Below are 24,467 nucleotides of genomic sequence, written 5' to 3'. Positions count from 1 at the left end.
TTACGTTATCTATTAAAATTGAAAAAAAAATCAAGCAATGGACATAGCTGTTCAGGATTAGTTCGCTCGTTACTAAACTGCGTATTAGGGCCGTGGTCAATGGTATTATTATGTTATTTATCAGACACCGTCTTCTGTTCGTCAGTTACTTAACGGTTGTTGTCCGCGACGGTCCATACTTAAAACCGACGTTTCCGTATTCTCAAATTACTTTCTCAAGTTACAATGCATCAACATGGTGATCCTCAAGTTAGAAAATTGCCGTTCTGATACGAAAGTAACAGAGATTTTCGCGTTTTACGAACCTAACCACCCGAAAAGGTTTTTTAAATATAGTTGACCGTAATTTTTAGTGTTCAACGGACATTCAATCGAATTGCTGTTCGGAATTCGTGTTGCGATTTGAATATAAAAAAAGTTGGAACTCAAAATTAGGCAATTTTTTAAAAGTGTTAGTTTTTAACTTCAGAGCCTTTATTAGTTTGGCATTTGGATTGATATTTCAAGCATGGAAAACAAGGCCAAATACAGTCGTATCCAATCCTATGGGAGCATGAGCACTTCAAGAAGCGAAGATGACATGACGGTACATAGCCAGTTATTCCCGTACCACAAGAAAATGGTCATCCAACACGAAGTTCTGTATGAAGAAGAGCATCCACCATTTCAACCATTATTCGCGACTACTCGAATATTCGGAAAAGCCAGATTTACCCTCCTATTGACTATTTATATAGTTTTCTACTTAGCGTATTTGATAACTGGAGCCTTGGTATTCTCGGCTTTAGAAGCGCCTTTAGAAAATCAAATAAGATTAGAAGTTATCAGAGCAAAACAAGACTTTTCGGCCAAATATCCCAATGTTATTGGTACGTATTTTATTTTTCTTCTTACGCTGCTTTAATAAAGTCGATTTACATTAATGGCGGTCATCATATTCAAATTACGAACTCTAAAAAACTAGTTTTCTATTAACAAATTTATTTACGATACAGCCTAGTGGTAAGTAAAAGTATAATGCAAAAAGTAAGAAAAAGTATAATTAAGTTTAACAACAAAAATAGTGGTCACGTGTATATTATATATTTTACCGTATTAGACTCGTTTCGTACATAGTATACTTTCACATGATAAGAGCTCTAAAATGTTATAATATTTCAATAAGCATTGCGTCCTCAACAACAAAAAGAAGGAATGCATATGTCTCTATTTTTCCGCATTTTACTATTAAGAGACTAAACAATCCCAAATGGTGTTGTGAAAGTGTTGAAAATTTGGTAAAAATATATAATAAAATTGAGGATTTACACTAATACAGTGTAAAAACACGATAGAAAAAAAAAACACAAACTTACCTCGATATTTTACAAGAGAACCACTGTATTCAATAGGTACTTTAGATATAGCAATGACTTTTTTTATATATCAACTGAACTAAATAGAACATGTATACCATACGATATACATTTTTGAGATGCTTTTAATTCCGTTTGTGAAGAAATAAATTCTGAAATAAACCCAGTGTTCCTGCAAAATAAAATAAATCGCACAAGAAAAATTTTAATTCAAGCTGAGGTAGTTTTGACTCTTAGTAAAAATTAAAAAACGAAAAACCTGACAGTTTTATCCGACAATCTAGCAGCTCAACGTCTAGTTTAAGTTAAAAGATATTCGATTCGTATTAAGACAATTGTCACTTACACGAGAACTGGAAACTAATTGTAGTATTATAAAAACAACTATAGAGTAAAATAACGAAATTTGCATTTGATACAAACGGACAATTTAGTTTAACGGTTTTCATATGCAGTCGTAAATACATTTATACCATTAAGATTTAAATATTATAAATATCTCTGCAATGTTCTTTAATTTTGAGAGTAGATTGTTAAAAGTTTCCATTCTTTTAACTTTAGTGTCCACACAAAACGCCTGACTGTTTTATCCGACGAGGCAAGCTGCTATTGCCGAGTTCCCTTGCATCCGAATATTTTCATACAATTGCGTTTGCGGCAACCGGCGACTGTGTCCGACTGCCGCAATTGGCGACTACATATGAATTGTATGAAAATAGAATAATCGCTTCTAATTGCCAGTTGCTTGTAACCAGCACAAGACTTAAATACTGCTTCTTCTCTTCTACATAATATCGACATAAGGACGGAAACGTCACTAGAACACCAAGTCTCTGTTTTGTTGTTTGTTATTGATCTAGTAAAAGTGATACGCTCACATTTTGAACGTCTTAGGTACGTTTCTCAACTGGGGGACTCCTGTCAGTTGTACCGGTAATTAGTTCCGAAATAGATTTGTTCCCTATGTCCCACACCATCCCCGTAACGGGTAAGCATTTTTCAGTTTGCCTGTCTGTGATAACGCGGTACAATCGCTGTATACAGTAACCTAAGCCTCATTTATAACAAAATCACTACGGAACACAAAGACCGGTCATGTTCTTAATATTACATATAGACAAAAAATCGATGTGATTTTTGCGATTTAAAGGTATGCGTGGCACTGCAACTGTTATGGACAGGCGTGTCGTTTACTACCAGGCGCAAACTTGTTCGTCTCGTCATTTAGTATCATAAAAAAAGTGAGAAAAAAGATAGTGTACACGCTTCAAAATTGCGTAATTGTTTATGATCAATCAAACCATTGACTTATAAATAAATTGACGACGGGTCTAATACAAAAACCACGAAAAAAATGTCCCAAGTCAACCTATTCGAAATTTAATTTGTAATGTCATCGCAGTATCGCGGTGTCAGTAGAACAAATGAAGACTAAAGCGGAGTTTGGCGCTCTGTATACGATTTTAGCACCTTACAAGTGCGGACACTTTTTAGCGCGGACCCGACGTCCATATAATTGTAAGTCAATGAATCAAACATTGTTTATGTTTAGAGCATTTGTTATGGTTTTAACTGACTTGATTATTTGACGCTCTACTGCTTTTTTTTACACTGCAAAAGTACTTCACGGCAACCTGTACAGATTACGTCTAAGTTGACATTGATAAGGGTCAACTTCCATGACGGGGGATTTTTATTTTTATCCTTTCCCACTTTCTCTTTCCGAAAGTATACACGCGAACTGTCACGCTTAACACGTGACCAACGAACAGAAATTTCTTTGTTTTATGTCTAATTCTAGTTTCTTGAGTTTCTTTTTAAAACAGTTATTGTTTCTTAAGGCGAAGTATTTCAAAGCGAGCATAGATTTTAGGACATGAGGTGTGGGGTGTTGCTTCTCGCGTCTCGCATCCCGCGCGCTACAATTAGTATGAATAAAATAAGAACAGGCGGAGCACGTCGGATCAATTTGACATTGATCCGACGTCAACAATCGCCAGACGGCAGCTGACTACTGGACAATTTGCAAATTTTGGGATAAACGTGAATTTAATAACTAATAGGGCTTCACTTGGAAATCAAAATTGAGCAGGTTCTCTGTAGTACTTAAAGAAAAATGTCTCCATATAAAATGTACGTGCAACATTAGATACTTTAATTATAAATAATTCTTATTTATTATAATTTTATTCTTAAGCAAATTGTAGTAAACGCGATAATGTTTGCTGTCAAAAATGTCAAAGATATCATTTCAATAATTGAAATGCTATCAATTATTGAAATGATATCTTTTTAGATACTGTATTGCTTTAACAATATATTAGAGCAAGAAGTATAGAAGTTTTTCTTCAACAAAAATCTGTAAAAACGAACTAAGTGTGGAAATGAAACTATTTTTCCGGATTTAAATCGCTTATTTTTTTTTTTTTCAAACAATCCGACGTTTTTCGGGCCTTTTACAGGTCCCATGGTCACGGTTGACTGAGGTGGTACAGTCATCGACCAGTTATGTCTAATATTAATGCAAACCGCCCTATTGCTTTCACTACAATTACAAAAATTATTAATTAAACACCTTATTTTTAATTTTATAAAGAAACATTCTAATTAACGCTACATTATGTTTTACAAATTATTTTACTTTAACAATGTGAATTTTTATTTACTTAAATGTATTATTGATTAATAATGGAAATTAGAATAAATTAAAACATATTAATTAGTACTGCAGTCTTATACATGTTTGGAATTTGTTCATCAGAGGGAATACTGGACCCAAACAGGTGGTACGGAGAAACCATCTTCCCTGTTGAAATTAGGGTGTTTTTTAATTTCAATGGCCTCTCGCAGCATCCTGGTTAGATAACAGACTTATTTAGCAAGGACCTGGGGTTTGTCAAACTTCATTGAACGTGTAGGTTTATCCATGACATGCTCGCAGACTGCAGACTTGTTTACGCGACGGTGTTTGACATCAGCTATATGTTCTTTGACGATACAAATACTTTGGCGGTACAAATACTTCGCTTCGTTTGTCCAATATAAGAGAGACCGCACTCACAGTCAAGCTTGTAAACTCCTGCATCTTGTACGGGGATGTTACATTTCACGGGTCTCAGAAACTGAGAAATATCCTTGAGGACTTGAAACAGGTCTTGATAGATGCACGCCTGAGGATTCTTTCGATCGTGTCTGTAACACCTCTCGCGTATGGTAAAATGGCAGGTATTCGCTCGACTGTTGGTCGTTTCATATGGCGCCTGTGACAAGGTGGCTGTGTGTCAATTATTTACAAAGTTAGATATTTTATTCTTAAACAATTCGTTTTACACTTTTAGTTTAGCCTGTTTTCTGGATTTTATATGGTCGGGTGAATTACTTTCTATCGTGTAACAATTTAGTACATTCTTTAAACAATATCCTTAGGTGTATCGTTCATTTTTTGTAAGACCGTGATTTTATAGTAAATACCTAAACAATTTGATCTACCAAAAGTTCTTCCCTCTTCTCCTCGTGTGACTCGCCTTAAGTGCTTCCTGGTGTCGATTTCTTTTGGAATAGATAAAAGATATATAATATATCTAGAGATTATATATATAATATTATCCATTTTAACCTTAATTTTTATCTTTACGTTTCTTAACTTTCCATTTTTGGGAATTACCTTTACCGTGTATACCTTTGAAATTTTGATTCGACGATCCGAGTGCTAAATAATTTAAAGGATATAAAGTGCTGACTGTGGTATTCTGACAGACGGGTCCTAATGGATTTCTTTTACATAGGAATAGTATGTATTTAACTATCTCCGTGGCCAGTTGCCATGTTGGTTTGCCACACAGAGGTCGCGGGTAAGATTCCCGGGCCGGGAGAAATATTTTGTATGACCTACATTTATTTCTCTCGTGAGTTTGGGTGTAATTTGTAGTTGTCTATGTGTGTGTCCTGGTCCTCGCGATAGAGGGTTTCCCTAGTGCGGGACAATGAGTGTGTGATTATTATTATTATAATGTTATTCATAGGTCATAGATAATAAAAAAAGATTGTACTAAAGTTGTCACATTAGTCCGGCCCGATGAGTAAAACTTATCTATCACCATCACCCATGACACGTCGCATTGCTGTGTACAAGTCTTCGTTACGAGTCGATATTACCTTAGCTCGTATTAAAATGTTTCCCGTACTGAATTGGTTCTATTACGCGGGGCGAGTGGCAGGCACGGACAACGGCACATCAGACTACATATTTTTGTTCGAAAATCGCCTCCAGTGCAACGAAACAAGATACGTCAATGTGTAGCTTGAAGTGCTGGCGTGGTACAAAGGCTTTATTTTCGAATTTTTTTTTTCAAACAATAAAATTATAAATGTTTATTGAATTGATATTAATTTTTTTTTTGTGAAATTACTCCACTAGTTTGTTATAATTATTAATACAAAGATCGATCGCTCAGAACAACACTCAGAAAAAATCTGATCTGATAAATCTGTCATAGATTTCTCATAGATGGCGCTACGACTAAAAAGTCGTTGAAAGACCAAGTACAAAGACACGACGCAAGCACATAGAAAAATTCGTGAGGTCCGTTGGTTCGTTCGGTGACTTAGTTGGTATAGCGTCTGGCACGGTATGCAAGAAGACGTCGGTTCGAATCCGACCGGATCGAAGGAATTTTTTCTGAGTGTTCGATCTTTGTATTAATAATTATAATAAAATTATAATTGATATAAAAAGAAATCATAAGTATATGCAAAATACCTATTGAATACAGCGGTTTTCTTGTAAAATTTCAACGTAAGTTTGTATTTTTTTTTCTATCGCGAAAATTGTTAGGAATGATGTTTTCGTACCTATATAGCGGAAAAAGGTAGCTAATAAAAACGGAACATGGATTTATTAAGCAATAGATAGTTATAGATAATGAAAAAGAAACAATTGTTATCTTCTTATTATCGACCGTCAAGGACTTAATCTTCCACTTGTCGATATCTATTCAGGACGTCACTAACTGCGCGTGGAACAATAACACAATTCATTAATATTGGTAATGAAAATATAACTTTTCCAAACGTAAGTATTTCGTAGTTAAGCAAATTACACTTGAAATCGTCATATATAGAACGCGTTTTACTGCCTTTAGACCTCTTTGTGAAAGGTTCGTAAAGGGAAGTACTGCCACCTTTAACTATTTCTGCTGCCAAGCGGTAATATGAGCGTTTGGGCGAGTTCCCATTAAGTCGTAACGTTTTATTTATCGTTGGACGACTATCGCGTCTAACCTGTTTCCATATCACAACTATTTGTCGTAACCAACCTAACCAAGGTAAACAACTCTTTTATGGGGAACTGTATACGTTTTTACAATAAGATTCCGGAGCATATATTAAGTTTATCATTTCCTAAGTTTAAAAACTACATTAAAAATATTTTGATCGAAAAATCATATTACAAAATTGAAGACTACGTGTTAGATAAAGATGTATGGAAAGGCGACATGGCTCCAGAATCCACACAAATTTGATTCAAAATGTATTCCATAGCATTTAAGTTTATTTGAAAAGAGCAATCCCTAGAGTTTCTTGCTCGTTCTTCTCAGGGAGGTCAGCGTAGTGAACGAGCAGTACCTTAAATGTGACGTTTTCAAGTGTAAATTTATTTTACCTATGGAATAAATCATCTTTGACTTTGACTTTGACTTTGTAATTGTGTCGTTGCAGCTCCCACAGATCGTGACGACAATTTATCGGTTCACCGCAGCCGACAGATTCGTTTGAAACTGTCGTCATATTTTTATCGTGACGTTTTATTTATCGTTGGACGACTGTCGTTCTAGCTCTTCCCATTGTCACGACAGTCTGTTGTCGTAACGTTAAAAAGTCGCGATCGACCGTTAATCGTGTTGTACTATATGTGAATAACTTTATTTAAATTATTAAACCACGACACTTCTAACTGCACGACTATCTGTCATTTAGCGCGTCCTCTATTACTTACTATTACTATTTTCTTCCGTGGGTACTTCCTTGCCGCAACAGTGATTTGAACCGTCGAATTGAAATGCAATCTTTCTCCTATTGGGCGACTATCGCACGCTTATTACACTTTATTTCATGGACCCTTCAGTATTATCTAGAAATTTTATTAGCATAACTTCTTTTCATCAAGTTCCTTTTGCTTTTCAACCGACGAATTATAATGAGGATTGTGAAATAGGGATCCTTCGGAACTCAATTTCATACGCACGGTGGTATATTAACAGACATTATTCGATAGGCACAATGAAATCCTTTCTATGTAAAAAGGAAGATAGATGTGTGGGAACGCCTCCAGTCTTCAATCAAAGATATCGTATTCGAATACGATCTGTGGCAAGTGGATTGGAAGTGTCACGGTCTCTGAATGCTAATGCAATGTGTCAATTTTTACGAATCTACGTTTTACATATCGCGAGGAATGATATGACAAAGGTTTGATTTCATTTGGTACATTTGACTTGAAATGAAATCTCAGAACTCAATTTTTAACTGGCTTGAAAAAGGAGGATTTTTCTATTGACAGTTAGTCTATATTTTTTTATTTATATTTCCTGTTTTCTCCGACATTTGTGAACCGATTTCGATTTATTTATTTTTTTGTTGGAAAGGGGCGTGCCTCAGTAGTAGTCCCATTAAAATTTGAAGAAATTATTCCACCTGTAAGCGCTCAGTTACAAGAGGAGAAGATTTTAGAAGTTACCACGCCTTCATGTACATTAATGACGAATCTGAATTTTATTTCCTAGGCAACAACATTTAAATTTCTCTTAAAATTATTTTGTCATGACAGTTGCACGCGGGAACGCGGAGTTCGCTCGGCTACAGAGGGGCGGCGATGAAATGCGCGATGAAATTCGTGTTGAATAAATGCGCCCTGAAGGTGGCAAAGTAGGGGATTTCACAAACTTTCCGTTAACCGATTTCAACAAAACTAGGCAAACAGATATAATTCCACAAACTTTTGAGGACGGTTTTTCTTAAGTTTTAATTTATATCTCGCGCCGGGTTGTTGGCACATTGTCCATTGCCATACAGCGAGGAAATGCGGCAAGTGTGATGGGCACCTTTGCGCCGGGATCAGTCAGGGGCGGGCTTTTGACGAGTGTGAGCACTGAGCCATGTAATTTCTTGATTTCTTTAAAATTTATTGTGTATGTATTTATATATTGTACGAAATATGTCAATTTGATAATTTTATACACTGTGTTTTTTTAATGGGATAGTTTGGGTAAATCCAAAGCCATAGAAGATACAAGGAAACTGTCCTAGGAACCATTAATTTTTATAGACAACTCACTCTTGACCAAAAAAATTACTATGTTAAAATTGTTTTCCCAAAAAAAAGCTTCATGATTCATAAGACAGTTACCTTGTAGTGTCTATGGTTTCGGATTTCCCGATACTGTCCCATTTAAAAAAAACTGTAGGAAATTAAACTATTTTTTCCGCATCTAAATCGTGATTGACAAACAAACCAACGTTTCGGGTCCTTTACAGGTCCCATGGTCACGGTTAACCGAGGTGGTAAAGTCGTCAATCAATATTATAAATAGGCGGTACCCTGTTTTAACTAAGTATAGTTATTAATCGACAAATATGTGTGTTGAAGAAATTCCCCGATCAAAATTGGGCCAGTGTGGCGGACTGTAATCAAAACTATCTATATCATTGTTTCCCAAACTGATAACTACCCCAGTGGGCGCTGAACAGTCCTAGGGGTAAGGGCCTCGGAAGCAATTGAGGGGCGTTGATTGCTGATTTATCTATAAAGTACACTACATATATACAGTAGCAGTAGAGCTTCTTGTGGAAGAGTTCGTCCAGGGAAGTGCTGCCTATGTCTGTCGCCAAGCAGTAATGTCAGCATCACTCTGTTCCGGTTTTAAAGGGTAAGGGTGCTGGTGAAATGACAGGCACATGGGACTTGTCAACTTATGTCTCAGGGTGACGGGCGCAGTGGCAGTGCCCCTCAGATCTTTGCGATATAAAGTTCTGAGTGGCACTGCAATTGTTATGGAAAAGCGTGTAGCTTACGTATAAATTTTCCTTATTATTTTTTGTGGTGGTGAACGTTGACATTGTTTTATCTTGCCTAAGTGGGCGATGAGCCAAAAAGTACGATCTTAAAAGTACGTACCTTACCTATGATCTATATCATCATAAACCATCATCTTCGGTCGTAATCGCTGTCACAACGTATGGCGCGAATGTGAAGGTAACGAACGGAAAGGTCGACGTTGGTGTACAACAAGATTAATGATTCCCTTAAAAAGGCTAAGTCAAAACTAAGAAGATTAAATTAAATAAGCGTTCTTTTTATTAAAACATAAGTGCGCATTTGACCTCCATCACCATCATGATGGAAAGTGCCGATGAGGTCGCCGATGGAGCATGCACACCCAAATAATGCCTACTCACTCTCGCCTTAAAAAGGTCCAAGTTATAACTAAGTCCAAGTTATATATTTTTAGATGAATTTTTGTCCATTCAATGTATCTGCTGAAGTTCAAATTGGACGACAGGTCCAATCCAATTAAGTAGAGACAGTCGGCTATCGATATGGATATATCACGAAAAGTCAGAATCAGGTCAAAGGGACTCCGTTTTGTGCTGAATAGATACGCGTGCGTTTTGGTGGTGTTAAATTTGACAAGATTGGCATCGCCCCAATCGGAGACTGCCTTAAGTGTCAAATCCAAACGACTAATGTGGACTCTCAACAAGACCAGATTTCTGGATCTATGAAATAAAGATTATTGACTAGAGTTTGAGTTTTGAGATTATATTACTACTCATATTCAAGCAGTAGTTGAGATAAATATATGCCGATCTGAAATTATTAACGTTTCTTTAACTAAAAGTTTTACTTATGAAATTTTATATCTTTGACATTGAAAACTCTGAAGAGACTTTGGTATTTACTGTAATGTCACAACATTATGGTTAAGTTGCGAAACTGAAACCCACACAAATATTCTAGTGAAACTTGATATTAATGACTAGGTGATAAATCCACTCCAATCTGCTGGAAATGTTTAAGGGCAGAGCAAACCGTCAGACGGCAAGCAAAAGGACATTAAATTTGTCAATGTATATATTTTTAGGGTGTATAATGAAAGATATCACAATAAATAATCTATTTTCACTTTGTATAATAACATTTGATATAATTTCTAGGGATATAATCATTCACTGTACGTATATACTCAACAAAAGGCTAAATATAATAAACTTTCAGTATAATAAACATTAGATATAACGATTAGGTGACATAATTAACAAATGTTATAAGTACCTACAGCCAGTATAATGTATTAAATGATATAACACAATATTTCGTTTATTAATAGTTGAAGCGATAACATTTTTTTTATTTCATTAAAATCTACAATCGCAAAATATAATTGTTTTTGTATAATTTTAACTGCTTTTTGTGTAATAAAATATATTAATTAAAACTTTAAGCGGAATATTTAATTGCGTATACTAACCTAACCTAAACCCCCACAAGGAGGACAAAGCAAATGCAAACAAATTCGGTTCTGGCACTCGCCGGCCGCTGTCGCGGCACTCTCGTTTAGCTTTGTCATATACATACATACATATATGTATAATAACCTAACCTAAACCCACAGAAGTAGGTCGGACCAATTAGCAAATACAAACAAATTCGGTTCATTCTCCATTGCACCTAAACACCACTGGAATTATATTGATAATATACATTATACTCAGTGAATGTATCTGAATTATGCCATCGGTATATTAGATTGAAAATTGTTATATCAATCGTCTATTACACCTTTGTGACCTTTATATTATGCAAGAATATGTCAAATGTCTGTATACCATAAATTAATTACTTCTGTTGAGCGTTACATCGACTAAAAATATGTCATTTGTTGTCATATTACGAACCGCACCCATTTTTTTAGTATAGCCACACAAAGGGGGAACGCTGCCAGCATCTAGAAAGAAAGAAAGAAAGAAAGAAAATACATTTATTTGTTTACCACAATGACACCACAAAAGACAAAAAAAGAGAGAAAACAGAACAAAACAGAACTAAAACAAAACACGATCAAAACATTCAACGTAAAACAAATATATAATTACGAAACAAAAACACAAACAAACACAAAATAAAAATGTATATACAAAAATTAGATAAAATTAAAACATGAACTATTCACACAAATAATAAAAAGAAGACTAAATATTGAGATACCTTGTGTGGTGCCAGCCGCGGTAACAAAAGGGTCACAAACTCAGTATTTGCTGGAAAACGCAACGCGTTCCCAGCACTGATTTTCAGTTAAGACCCTAAGTGAGGTCACGGAACAACATATGCAAGCATATTTTGGTACTTGAATATAACAGTAAAATAATTATATATACGTACATATTAAAACTGTAACAGATGTGTGTGTGTGAGTGTGGGTGTGTGTGTTGTGTATGTTTAAATACTTCCAAATAATTTATATATAACTATGAAAATACTTTATAATAATTAATACGTATACACTATACCTACATCAAGCAACTAATATATTATATAACAAATGTGTATAAAAAGTATAAATAAATAGGTGCTGGAAAAAGTTAATACAATCCCTTTTGATTTTCCAGCAGGAGAGCCTTAAGCTTGCGCTTAAAAGCATTCCTACTAGAAGTGTCATGAAGAGGAGGGGGTAGATCATTCCAGCACTTGGATGACGCAAACCTGAAACTTCCTCTGAAAGCCGCTGTGCGGTGAGCAGGAACGATAGCCCGAACCTTGTATTTAAAACAGTTTTGAGACCAACGAAGTTTGCGATAGAGATACTCAGGTGTCTCGGTTCTCACTACACCGAACAGCAACATAGAGAGGTGTAGCTGCCGACGAGCAGTCATATTTAAAAGACTTGCAGCATTCAAAAACGGGGTGATATGGGATCTAGGAGGCACCCGAAAGCAAAAGCGTGTGCATGCGTTTTGTACACGTTGTATCAACTTCTTAGACCTACTAAAAATACAATTACTATATACTAGATCACAATAGTTTAACCGCGACAATATCAGTGATTCACAAAGGTGTACACGCAAATCAACGCTAAGGTAATCACGAATACCATACAACAATTTGAGTCGATAAAAACAGTTACCGGTCACATTGAGGATGTGCTCCTCAAAACGAAGTTCACTGTCCATCAGTACTCCGAGGTTTCTGACCCTATCGACCCTTTCCATTGGTTCACCCATAACCGCAATATTTCTGGAAGCAAGGGCTTCCAGTGTATTATGGATTTGACCCTTTGTTCCAAGCACCAAGTACTTAGACTTACTCGGATTCAGTACTAGACAGTTCCTATCAGACCACGCCGCTATACGATCTAGATCAGCATTGATGTCATTGACTGAAGTAATAGTATCAGATGGCTTACCCGATATGTATAGTTGCAAATCGTCCGCATACAGGTGGTAGCTACAGTTTTTATACTAGTAACGATATCGGCACTGTATAATATAAATAGTAACGGCCCTAAAATGGAACCCTGAGGCACACCTCTAGTTACAGGGCGGAGAGAGGAATACTCAGTGGTACCGTTAACCGTATGCAGTTCAACTATTTGAGCCCGACCCGAAAGATAGCTATGAAACCATTCGATGGTTTTAGTGTCAAATCCATAATACGACATCTTGGACAATAGAAGTGGTATGCTCAAACTTTCGAAAGCTCTGGAGAAGTCCAATAACACCAGAAACGTGCTTTTCCCAACATCCTGTGCTGCCAAAATATTGTCGACCACGTCCAGCAGAGCTGTTGCTGTGCCTCTACCCTTTCGAAAACCAGACTGGAATGTTGGAAGGATATTGGTCCTCTCCAGGTATTTCGAAAGCTGTTTACACACAACCCTTTCTATTATCTTGGACATGCACGGAAGAATGCATCTTAGTCACCTAGCCGCAGGGATCCAATTTTATTCATGAAATTTACTTTCTAGTATTTAAGTTTTATTACTTTCCCGTAATTTGTATTTTGTATTGGTGGTAATAAAAATTATTTTTGCTATGCTATTTCAATTTAAATAAGACTTAAATTTCATTGCTCTGAGACGCAGAGAGAATATGCGACACTGTGATACTCCGAAGTCGTTCCCAGAGCATTGAAATTTATACCCTATTTCAATTGAAATACCATACAATATCATTGATAAATTTAATGTGTTCTGCCTTTACGTCCATCGTTTTGTGCTGGCCCTTTAGGTTGTAGCTATGCTCTATCAAAAGAAACAAGAAATTTCTTCGCTTAGGTTTCTGGATTACTGCTGAAGACTTCAGTATATTACAAAATAAAATTCTTATTTAAAGCGGCACGTTTATTGGGGGAGTACACACAAAAAATTTAATATTAGAATTAAATTGCATAATGTAGGAACCACATAAATATTACCAACAGGAAGAATTTATTTATTTATTTGGTAACTTTGATTTACAGGTTACAAAAACAGAACAAAACTAAAATAGATTTAGTATAAGACACCAAATATAATTATATTCAAAATGTTACGAAAATAGTCTCGCGGTTTTCAGTGAAACCAGACAGATGACAAAAACGATGTGGCTTCGTCCACATAAAAAATAAAAAAGGTAAACTCAATTACAGCGTGAAACACACTGACAGCGGGCGCGAATCGGGCGTGTGTCGGGTCGGAAGCGCAGCTGGAGTCCCGCGCCCGCCTGTGGGTGTTGTCGTCCTTATAATACTGAATACTCAATACTCAATTCTTTATTGCATTCCCAAAAGTTTACATTTGTATCAGGTGGACACGCTTAAATTAGCGCTTTGGGACCCTGTTGGGCACACCAATGTACATAGAGAGGGCAACATTTCACTTACTTGCATTAAATTAAATCAATAAACATTTCAACATCAAATAAAATCTTCAAAAAAACTTGCAATAATTACAATTTATATAAGCATACAATTCTTAAATTACAAATAAAATCTATTAATATTATTATTTTGTCAGTACAATAAATATCTATGAATTCCATTATCAAAGAAAAGAACAAATAAAAATAATTAATAACAACAAACATGTCAATATTTTTACGCCTAGTATTTATGTATGTATTTCTATTAAGTACAGGTAAGTATATTGGTATATTAATGTAACTTATCAGGAACATATTCCTTTATCATTGAAATATTCGTTTACATGGTTAGTAACTTTTACTTACTAATATTTTTTCAGATGGGATTTAAAATTGCTGTCTTGAGGTATTTCTTTTATGAATTTCGGTAACTTATTATAAATTTTTATAGACATTACAAACGGACTTGATGAATGAAGAGAGATCGTTGATTTTGGTAACATAAGTCTGTTTTGGTGTCTAAAACAATAGTTTGTAGGTACGTCTTGCCTTCTTTTATAGAGATTGGGATAATTTCTGACAAATTTACAGGATTCAAAAATATAGATACAGGGTAAAGTTAAAATATTGTACTGTTGGAAATAGGGTTTGCAGCTTTCGGTTGCATCAATGTTGGCTAGGATTCTTATCATTTTTTTCTGTAAGGTCAGAATTGAGGGAGATTCGGTGCTGTTCCTCACAGCATTACACCGTAGTTGGGCCATGCATAGGCATACGCGTAGTATAGCGCATAAATACACGTAATTACACCCGCTGTGCACCCGCACCCGCTTTCTGTCTGTTTCACGCTTCAAGTGCAAATCCACATGTCTATCATATCAATTAGATATTATTGTATATGTTCCCGTTTATTACTTTGAAACAAAAAATAAATCAGACAGAGAAATTAGCAATTTGCTGAGACCCTGTCTTTTTCATAAGTTAAGAAACTGAGTAGCTCTTAAGTGAAATGAACATCGTTTATCATCAACCACGTCTTGTTTAGAAGAGAGTTTAGACCAAAATTCGCTGCGATGATCCACGGCAATCTAAACGTAACCAGACCTTTGAGCGTACCGACGTCGGCACAAGCGCTCATTCAAGTCTTTCATTAATGAGCATTCGGCTCCGTATGACTGCACGCGGCGGGCAAGGTCATTTTCACCTCTCCTCCACCTTTTCCTCGTAATAAGCGCCATCGAACGCTCTCTATGCAATAATAGTGCAAAGAACATGCATTGACACTCCATCCAAAAATAGGTCGTCTATCGATTACCGTGTTACAACTAAACAACCAACAAATGAACCAAATAATCAACCAAAGTGGTGGCAAGTACGCTCTTTGAAGTGAACTCAAGCTATCCGTTAAAATTATTCCATATCCCCATTCCAACTCAGTGGAATTAACGGCACTTGATCAACAATTTAATTAAGCTGATGAGTAAGCTTAATTAATTACGAACTTCACAATACAATTTTCCGTTAATATCTCGTTTCACAGCCTTTGGCTTTGTAGCTGGCGGAAATAAAGGTATAAAAGAACAGTTGTAAAAGTTAATGGCAGACTTTTGACTTCGGAGAAACAAAGCTACTTTTGAGGTTGCTTTTGTGTTCTTGAATGCATTTGTATTTGAATGGTTTCAATTTGAAAGGTTTTTGTCAAACTACTGCATTTAACTTATAAAGGTTAGGACCAGCGACTTCAAAGGTACTTATCACATGGACCAGTAACTCGTGTGGACTGCTATTCTCCATATTACAGATCGTAACTCTGAAAAAGGTCAACATCCCGTCATATGTCTAGATGGTGCTGATCGATAGCCTGGAAGTAGTTTAACGCCTTCCCTGTGCATTGATCATATGTGGTGCATTTCAAGGTCTAAACGATACGTGAGTGCATCATATATCGCACTGCTATTACAATAGTGTTGCAACTCAAAATATGTGAAATTCAAGATTATACCGTTGTTGAACTTAAAATTTGATTATCTACACGTCAATACTACACGTCAACTGTCTTTAGAATATTTAAGAAACAACTAAAAGATAACTCAAAATGAGACACGCTTTATGTGAGCTAGTTCTGGCCAAAATAGTCCTTATTCAAAAATGTAAAATTATTTTTTCCCTTTTATTTTTAAATATATTTGGCATGTAGGAAATTGTTTGTAATAAACTGTAACCTTTGACATTTTAATTATCTTTCAAGGGAAACGAGTAATTCGTTTTTCGTCGATCACTGAGAAAATACACTTTTTGAGTTAATACACTATTTTATTAACAGTGCAGTGTGAGGCTTGGCCCTTTATAAATTTAAGCGTTGAACAAAATTTGCAGGTGTAAGCTAGATCATCTTTATTTACATGCACGTATGGACCACAAAAATTGTGACAATTAGCATGTGGTTCGGGTGACTTTTTAATCAATGTTGTCAGATTATCACTGTGATAATATAACACAAAAAATAATTATTATTTTTTCACTACAAGTTAGAAAAGTCTATTATTACCTTACATATATCGCACATGGTAATAAAAGCAACTGTGGGGCACTTGGGAAAATTGAAAAAAATGGGAAGGGAGTTTGTGGAAATGATTTTTCTATCCATAAATGTGTTAATATATACCGATTCTATCCAACGTGAAAATTATGCAAATACACAATAAAAAAATTTCACGTGTTTAATGTAAATGGTCGTGGATATCGATTAATTTCTCTTTAATATGAAATGTAAGTCAGTATTTTTTTCCTTGTAACATTATTCAAGTTTTGTTTAACGCACACGCTAGAGAAACCTTGTGTCGCGGGTGCCAGGAATACACACAAAGACAAATCACACGAGAGAAATAAATGTGGGTCATACAAATATTTCTCCTGGCCCGGAAATCGAGCCCGGGACCTCTGCGTGGCAGACCAGCATGGTAACCGTTTGGCCACAGAGGCAGTATTGATCATGAGCTGAAATTATTTTCTGAACTTTGACAAATATGCGTGTCAATAGATGGCACTGTGAGTAGCAAACTAATTTGTAAATTAATGCATCGTAATATGGGTAGATGGCGCTAATATTAAACAAAATAAAAGAATAGCCAACTGGCAATATTGATGAAACCCGTGCAATAAGCGCCATCTAGTTGATTTGTTTGTTATCACTAGAAATTAGAATAGCTTTCATAAATTGCAGCTTGTCAATGTCACGGATTTATATATTTAACATAAACTGGATAGCGAACTTCGATATACCAATATTACAAATTTACGCTTTATTGGGTTATGTTAAGGTTTATTTTAAGTAAAAGTAAAAAACCGAGTCACGTGAGATAGCTCGGTGTAGTGGTCTGTCCTTGTCTAATATGTTGCCAACGCTAAATAAAATCATCGTAGGTAGTGTTTTGTCTATTAACTTTTTTAAATTTTGGTTAAATAAAATTAGTTTAAGGTAATATGCTTTTACTGTAATAATACAAAAAATAATATATATCCAAAATTAACCTCCTATGAAGTAGCATATGCAATAAGTGTACTAATTTGTATTATGAAATAATATTAGTAGTTTTGGTCATACATAAGCGGAAACATTTTAAAAAGTTAAGAACAATATGGCTGGCTCGAATATAAATGGACACTACTATTAGAAAGAGACCCATTACTACTTTGAAGCCTCGCACTCGGCTCGTTTTATTAACTTAGTGACCGGTCCAGTTTAATATACAAGTCCGTAGTCAATGTAAAACAAATTACAGGCCCACCGCTTAACTGAGTCCGCTCCTGAGGTAGCTGCGCGCTACGCGGTGAGCGTGCCGACAAATGCAATCTTAAGTTCAGTTCCACCAGGCGCTCCGAACGCACGCTTCCGTGTTGTACACGCGTAGTGAAAATGGCGACACCAGAAATTGACATTTTTAAGAAAAAACTCGAAGATGTTTTGTTTATAAAATTATTTTGTCACAATACGGAAGCGTGCGCGTGCGTATGATCATGGTATGATCCGAGCGACTGACCGAACTGATAAAAATTTTATTATTTTCCTTTGAAAAAATATTTGTATAACGGTTTTTGTAAAAATAAACACGGTTATGCAAATTCGCACTCACGCCGCGCCGCCGACACTTTTTCGTCGGCGCGCCGCCGCCGCCGCCGGTTGGTATATTATCGGCGCTCATATCTAGTCGCGCTGCACATGGGTTAATTTCAACAGGATTTTTCTGACGATGTTCAACAACAAGTTGATTGAAAAAAGTGCCAAATGGCTTGTCTATTTATTTTAATTATCAATGAAATTGTTTTTTATTATCGTTTTGTTTCACATAGCAATAATTGAGTAATTTTGAGGCACTTATTAGTACTGCTAACTTACCTACTTCTGCCGCCTAGCAGTAATGTCGGCACGACCTATTCGTCCCGTCACTAACTTGGTAACATAAGAAAAGAAAAAAAACAGCCATTGTTTTTCAATAAACCTGATTTCTAAGATTTATTTTATCGTGTACTTGTTTTTCTTGGTATTTATAAAACATTCACTCTATTTTATTACATTAAAACAAACTGAAATAGAATACACTACCGAGAACTGCGTTTCCTGAAAACAACAAATAGGGCTATTCAAGGTTAGAGTGAATAGGCATTTTCATTTATTTTATGTTAAAAAGTCTACTCTTTTTGTAATTAATACACTGAAACAAAATATTTTTTTTTGTTATTTTTATATTATTAATCTAATGTAATTTAGATTTCTCTGCGTTTTTACGTTTTTATTGAATCTGTAATTCTGTACCTCTGTTATATAATAGACAATAACGTGTATACCGTACATATCAACAGCTGATGTTCGTTCTCCTATTGTCATAATCATAATTTACAATTGCAAATTAATAGCAAAAAAAGCTATTCACATAATACGATGCAGAATGACATGAATCAAATTGTAATTAAAATAATACGTTTTCGTAGATATTGTAAATTACTTCCGTTAACGTTGTAAGGGAATGTGGAAATATTTTTGTGCGTGTTCTAGAAAAATAAGCAGAAAGGCTGATTGTTTGTTTTTTTTTTTTAATATGGGGTACATTCTGGTATAGTGCAGACTACACAAATTTTCGAAATGTTTAATCTTCCTTGACATGTGAGTTAAGAAACGTACCTTATTCGTTAAATCAATAATAAGCGATAAATAAGCAATAATTTGCCAGTTAGGTATCTTAATTGCTCAATTGCTTTATCTTGAATGCAAGAATTTTCCCAAGCAGACATTTTATTGTAGTAGCAGTAGAGCTTCTTGTGAAAAAGTTCGTCCAGTGTAGTATTTCTTCCTCCTGCATGCCTATTTCTGCATTCCCGTTTTTAAGCAAATGGGACTTGTTAACTTCATATCTGTTCTGGGTAGGTAGGTAGGCGTGGTAGGTAGTAGGTAGGCGTGGTGGTTACCACCAGGCGCATGACTAGCTCGTCTCATCACTTGATAGTCATAAAAATATATACGTACAATGTTTGCGTTATAGACACACCCTCTAAAAGATAATTATGGTGACCCCGAGAATGCTCTCGCATTACAGTCAATACACGTTCCATAAGAGACGCGGTAAGCGAATTTAGTAAACATCACGTAAATATATCTTTGTGCAGAACATACCACGCTCTAAAACAAGGTCCTTAATTAAAAAAAGACTAACTAAGAAAACTTTTCGTTTTAGGCAAAAATTTTAGTTCCGAGCTTACCAGCACCTAATTTACTGCCAGATTTACTTATTCTTTTGTATCAAAATTCGTAATTTTTTTTTAAAGAAAGAAACGTTTCATTAAATTTGTATTGAAAATATTCGATTATTGTTTTGTGAAATTACTTAATTAGTTTGTTATAATTATTAATACAAAGATCGAATACTTAGAAAAAATTCCTTCGATCGAAGGAATTTTTAAAGTGTTGTGTGTTTATTTTGTGATCGATCTTTGTATTAATAATTATAAAAAAACGTTTATTCAGCTTATTGAGACTTATACAGAACGAAATAAAACAAATTAATAATTACAAGCATAAGCTGAAACTGGTCCAACTCAGCATATGTCACAGCTCGCCTGCTGTAACGCCAGTTTTCAATTGGAACCCCTTTATAAGACGGGATGGCACGAGAATACTAATGTTAGTTAACACTAAAATTATAATATATAACACAAAGTTTATACAATATTTCAAACAACAAGTGAACGAATGCCTATTTAGGAAGAGCAACTACGTTAGGAACGAATAGTAATGTTTTTTTTTCTATTTTTTATGATATCAAGTGACGATGGGACGAATGAGTTGTGTGCATGGATGGACATCCATGACAGATACAGTGCCACTCAGAGTTTTATACGTGTGGCGCACTATAAGTTTCCGGAATGAATAAGAAACATTTATACCATTCCTCCGTGACAATATCTGAAACATATTTTACATACTCTTCGACAGCCTCTTCAGGTGATGAAAATCGTTGACCGCGACTGGTTCTTAATTTTTGGAAATAAATAAAAAAACACAAGTTGCCTGGTTACCTAGTTATGTGCGCGGGATGGCTCATAAGGTCAACGTTGTTCACGTCCAAAAATTCATTTGTCTGTCTGGCCGTGTGAGAACTGGCATTATCGTGGTGCAAGATGATACGGCGTTTACGGTTATTTTTACGGAATTTGTCAATAACTTCCGGCAAACAAATGAACGTATATCAATCATTATTCACGGTACCACGATTCTCCAAAGCAACAGTAGACACGTGTCCAGTTTTATTAAAAAAAGAAGCAATCATCCGCTTAGAGGCATTTTGCACGCGCGCCACTTTGGTTGGTTTCGGCTCATCTCGAAAGACCCATACACTGTATTGCTGCTTTGTTTTGGGATTGTAACTATAAATCCATGTTTCGTCACCAAATTTTGTGTGGTACAAAGCCCACACAAAATTTGACACCCCTTCGTTGAATCTGGTAAGCATGGCATTGCACCAAGTGACGCGATCAAAGTCAAATTGTGTGGGATCCACCGAGAGCATTGCTTTTTCACACCCAAATGTTTGCGTAGTATTGATTGTATTTGACTCATGCCTATGCCTAAAAAATGCCTGAATCCCATGGTATATCACATGCCTATAGGTTTTGATCATACGGCGCACAGCATCGATGTTTTTGTTGTTCACATCAGTGGACGGGCGACCATCTCGAAATTCGTCACTAAGATTCATACGACCGCGTTGGAATTCTGCAAACTACACATGGTGCTTCATCGCCAAAAGCAGTTTGAAGCCGAGCGAAGCTCCGCTGAGCTGTTAAATTACACTTAAAGTCTTAGAAAATCATACTACGAAAATTTTCACGATGACACCACAATGTAAAAACAAGTGACAGTCAGATGAAGCAAACTATATTCTATAGGCAAAGAGTTCCATATTCAAATGTTTTAATTACTTTTTAACCGCTCACGCGATTCATGCGTCTCTGGAAGCATACCACACCTAGAGGTGCCGGTGATGATTTTATACCGATTTATCGGATATCGAAGTTATAACAGGTAAAAGAACTAATATTAATTGCTATTTCGGTAACTACTCTAGCAAACCATAAAGTTTTTAATGCCTGGGTCTGTTATTTAAAAAAAATAAACAACTTCAAAAATACGTCACGACAATCGTGTGTGTTATTGTTTGGGCTGGTGACGTCGGTGTTTATTTATTGAAAACATACCGTAAGTTGCGTTTTTTAAGTTTACCCTGAATATAAATGTTTATAAATTATACTTTAAGGAGTAATTTCATGGTAAACATTAGAACCACTCGTACGGAATATTATCATATTTATTTTATTTATTTTACCTAAGTACACCAAAAATGTCATTAGTGCTTTTTAAGTGCAGGATTTGCGGTGTATTACTGCATTTTATTTGAGATGTTTTTATTGTTGTACGGAGGGTATTTATTTAGCAATGCAGAATAATAATTTTTATTTTTTTAAATTTGTATTTAAACTGAATCCTTTTCTAATTTGCGAAACCAAATAGCCGCCATTTTGCGGTAGGATGAGCGCATCGCGTGAGCGGCTAATTATTGCTTATGTAAGTGGCCAGTTACAGAAATTTATAGTGCGCCCTATATATCGCAAAGATCGGAGGGGGACTGCCACTTCGTTTGTGACCCTGAGACATAAGTAGACAAGTCTCATGTGCCTGTAATATCACTATTATCTTTAATACTACGCCGAACTGTCTCAGTGCAATGTCCAGCCACGAATCGCTCCCGCTCCCGCTTATGACTGTAGAGTAGCATCGGTGACCTACCTCGAGAACGTTAGTACAGACGCTGTCCGGGTAAAGCATCGACACTGTTATCTGTAATACATAATAGTATTGTAGGTAATTTGTTTCGATATCTTTTAAGTCTTTTAAAACATACCAAGAGACGGGAAGAACAAGTCCTGCGTCTGGTGGTACGCGATACGCACTCAAGCTCTGAGAGGCACTGCGTATGTCACCCAGATACACGTTGTTAAGTACCATGTGCCTGAAATTTCACCAAATGATGCTCCAATGCATCAGCCTAAAGTGATGATTACTCTACTCTATAACTCTAAGTCTAACTAAGTTTTGTTATTATTATTAATACAAAGATCGAACACATAGAAAAATTTCTTCGATTCGATGGGACTCGAATCCACGACCATGCATGCTGCACAATAGCTTTGCTCTTACCGACTGAACCACAGGTCAAGTTACCCACATGTCGACATTCTCCTACTTGATTTTGTTATAGATCTTTGTACTGGCTTTCGGCATTCGTCGCGACTAGTGACATCTAGTGAGAGATTTTTGAAAAACCTTCTCACCGCACCCGGTATCTTTACAGATGCCTCAACTGACGTAGACGTCGCTTTTAGATCAAAAGTATTGTACTGAATTTTTTTGTGAAGCAACTATATATTATTAATACAACGATCAAACACAGAAATATTTCTTCGATCCGGTGGGACGTGAACCCACGAACATGCTGCACCGTAGCATTGCTCTTACCAACTGAACCACAGGTTAAGTTACTGAGCTGTCTAACATACATATTATCACGCCTGTCTCCAACTGGGGTAGACAAGAGACACACACACCTGCTACAATCCTGACAAACCTCCTTCGCTCCACTCTCATCAGTTTCTTCACACATGCTTGTTTGTTCTTGGTACTATTAACCCCGCCTTTTCTGAGTATTCAATTTTATTCACGTGTCTACGTGGGTCTACCTCTCTTCACGCCTCCATCCACATTCGGTCTATAACTTTGTGCCGTCTATCTACCAATATTCATTCTTTCTACGTGACCAAACAATCGAAGCTCTCTATCCTGCTGGTCACTATATCACCTCTAATGCCACAACGCCCTCTTACCACACTGATTGGCAGATAGAAATATTTTCGATGTGAACAAAAACATTAACACAAACAGATAGTGATTTTCAGGTAAATTTTTTGTACTCAATTTTGGTGACAATTTTTATTATTTAATTACTCGACTATATCATCGTGAAATATTGAAGAATATTTCTGGTTACCACACTCGAATAAATATATATTTATAAATAATGCTTCATGATGATATTTTATGAATATTTCAATAAAAATAAATTGTCATCAAAATTGAGTACACAAAACGTACCTGAATGATTTTCAGGTACGTTTTTGTACAAAACTGCAAAATATGATACAGCGACAAAGAAAATTACTCTGCGACCTTGTCCTTTTGAGATAATTAAAAGTTTTCTTACACAACGCAATTTTTCTTTATATAATAATTTTGAAACTGAAAGTTTTATTATTTCTGGCTCTGAGCTTACATGCTTAGCACGATTTCCACAAAAATGGAGTCTATTAGTTATGGTCGATTTTAACAAAAGCGGAGCCAATTAATTAGTGGAAGTATTAGGGTGATATCACGAATATAAAGCGATTAACACATGCTGCTTTTATCGGATACATATAAACTCGTGTGTTAATTACGAAGGCCACATAGCAGGAAAAAAGTTCTAATAATCGATCGAATTTTAAAATAATCATCATCACAAAAAAAAGGAAGAGATTCTCTATTAGACTGTATGTTTATTTTTTTGTATTTATTTGTGGACCGATTTTGATGATTCTTTTTTGTTGGAAAGAGAGTACCTTAGTAGTGGACCC

The 24,467-nt window shown here is 35.7% G+C and overlaps 1 protein-coding gene across 1 annotated transcript in view; it reads left to right on the top strand.

Annotated features, from left to right (window-relative positions):
• The first annotated feature begins 238 nt into the window (after positions 1-238).
• LOC113229535 (potassium channel subfamily K member 1-like) overlaps positions 239-24,467 on the top strand; it is a 42,497-nt gene continuing 18,268 nt past the window's right edge. Inside the window, exon 1 of the mRNA XM_026463166.1 lies at positions 239-869. Within this exon, the coding sequence (XP_026318951.1) occupies positions 509-869 (361 nt within the window). The 5' untranslated portion in view covers positions 239-508. The remainder of the gene's footprint in view (positions 870-24,467) is intronic.

This window comes from Hyposmocoma kahamanoa, unplaced genomic scaffold (genome assembly GCF_003589595.1).
Source record: "Hyposmocoma kahamanoa isolate Upper Pololo Valley unplaced genomic scaffold, ASM358959v1 62, whole genome shotgun sequence".
NCBI classification, from domain to species: Eukaryota; Metazoa; Arthropoda; class Insecta; order Lepidoptera; family Cosmopterigidae; genus Hyposmocoma; species Hyposmocoma kahamanoa.
The sequence above is the reverse complement of the archived record's forward strand: the minus strand, read 5'-3'. Positions and strand labels throughout refer to the sequence as shown.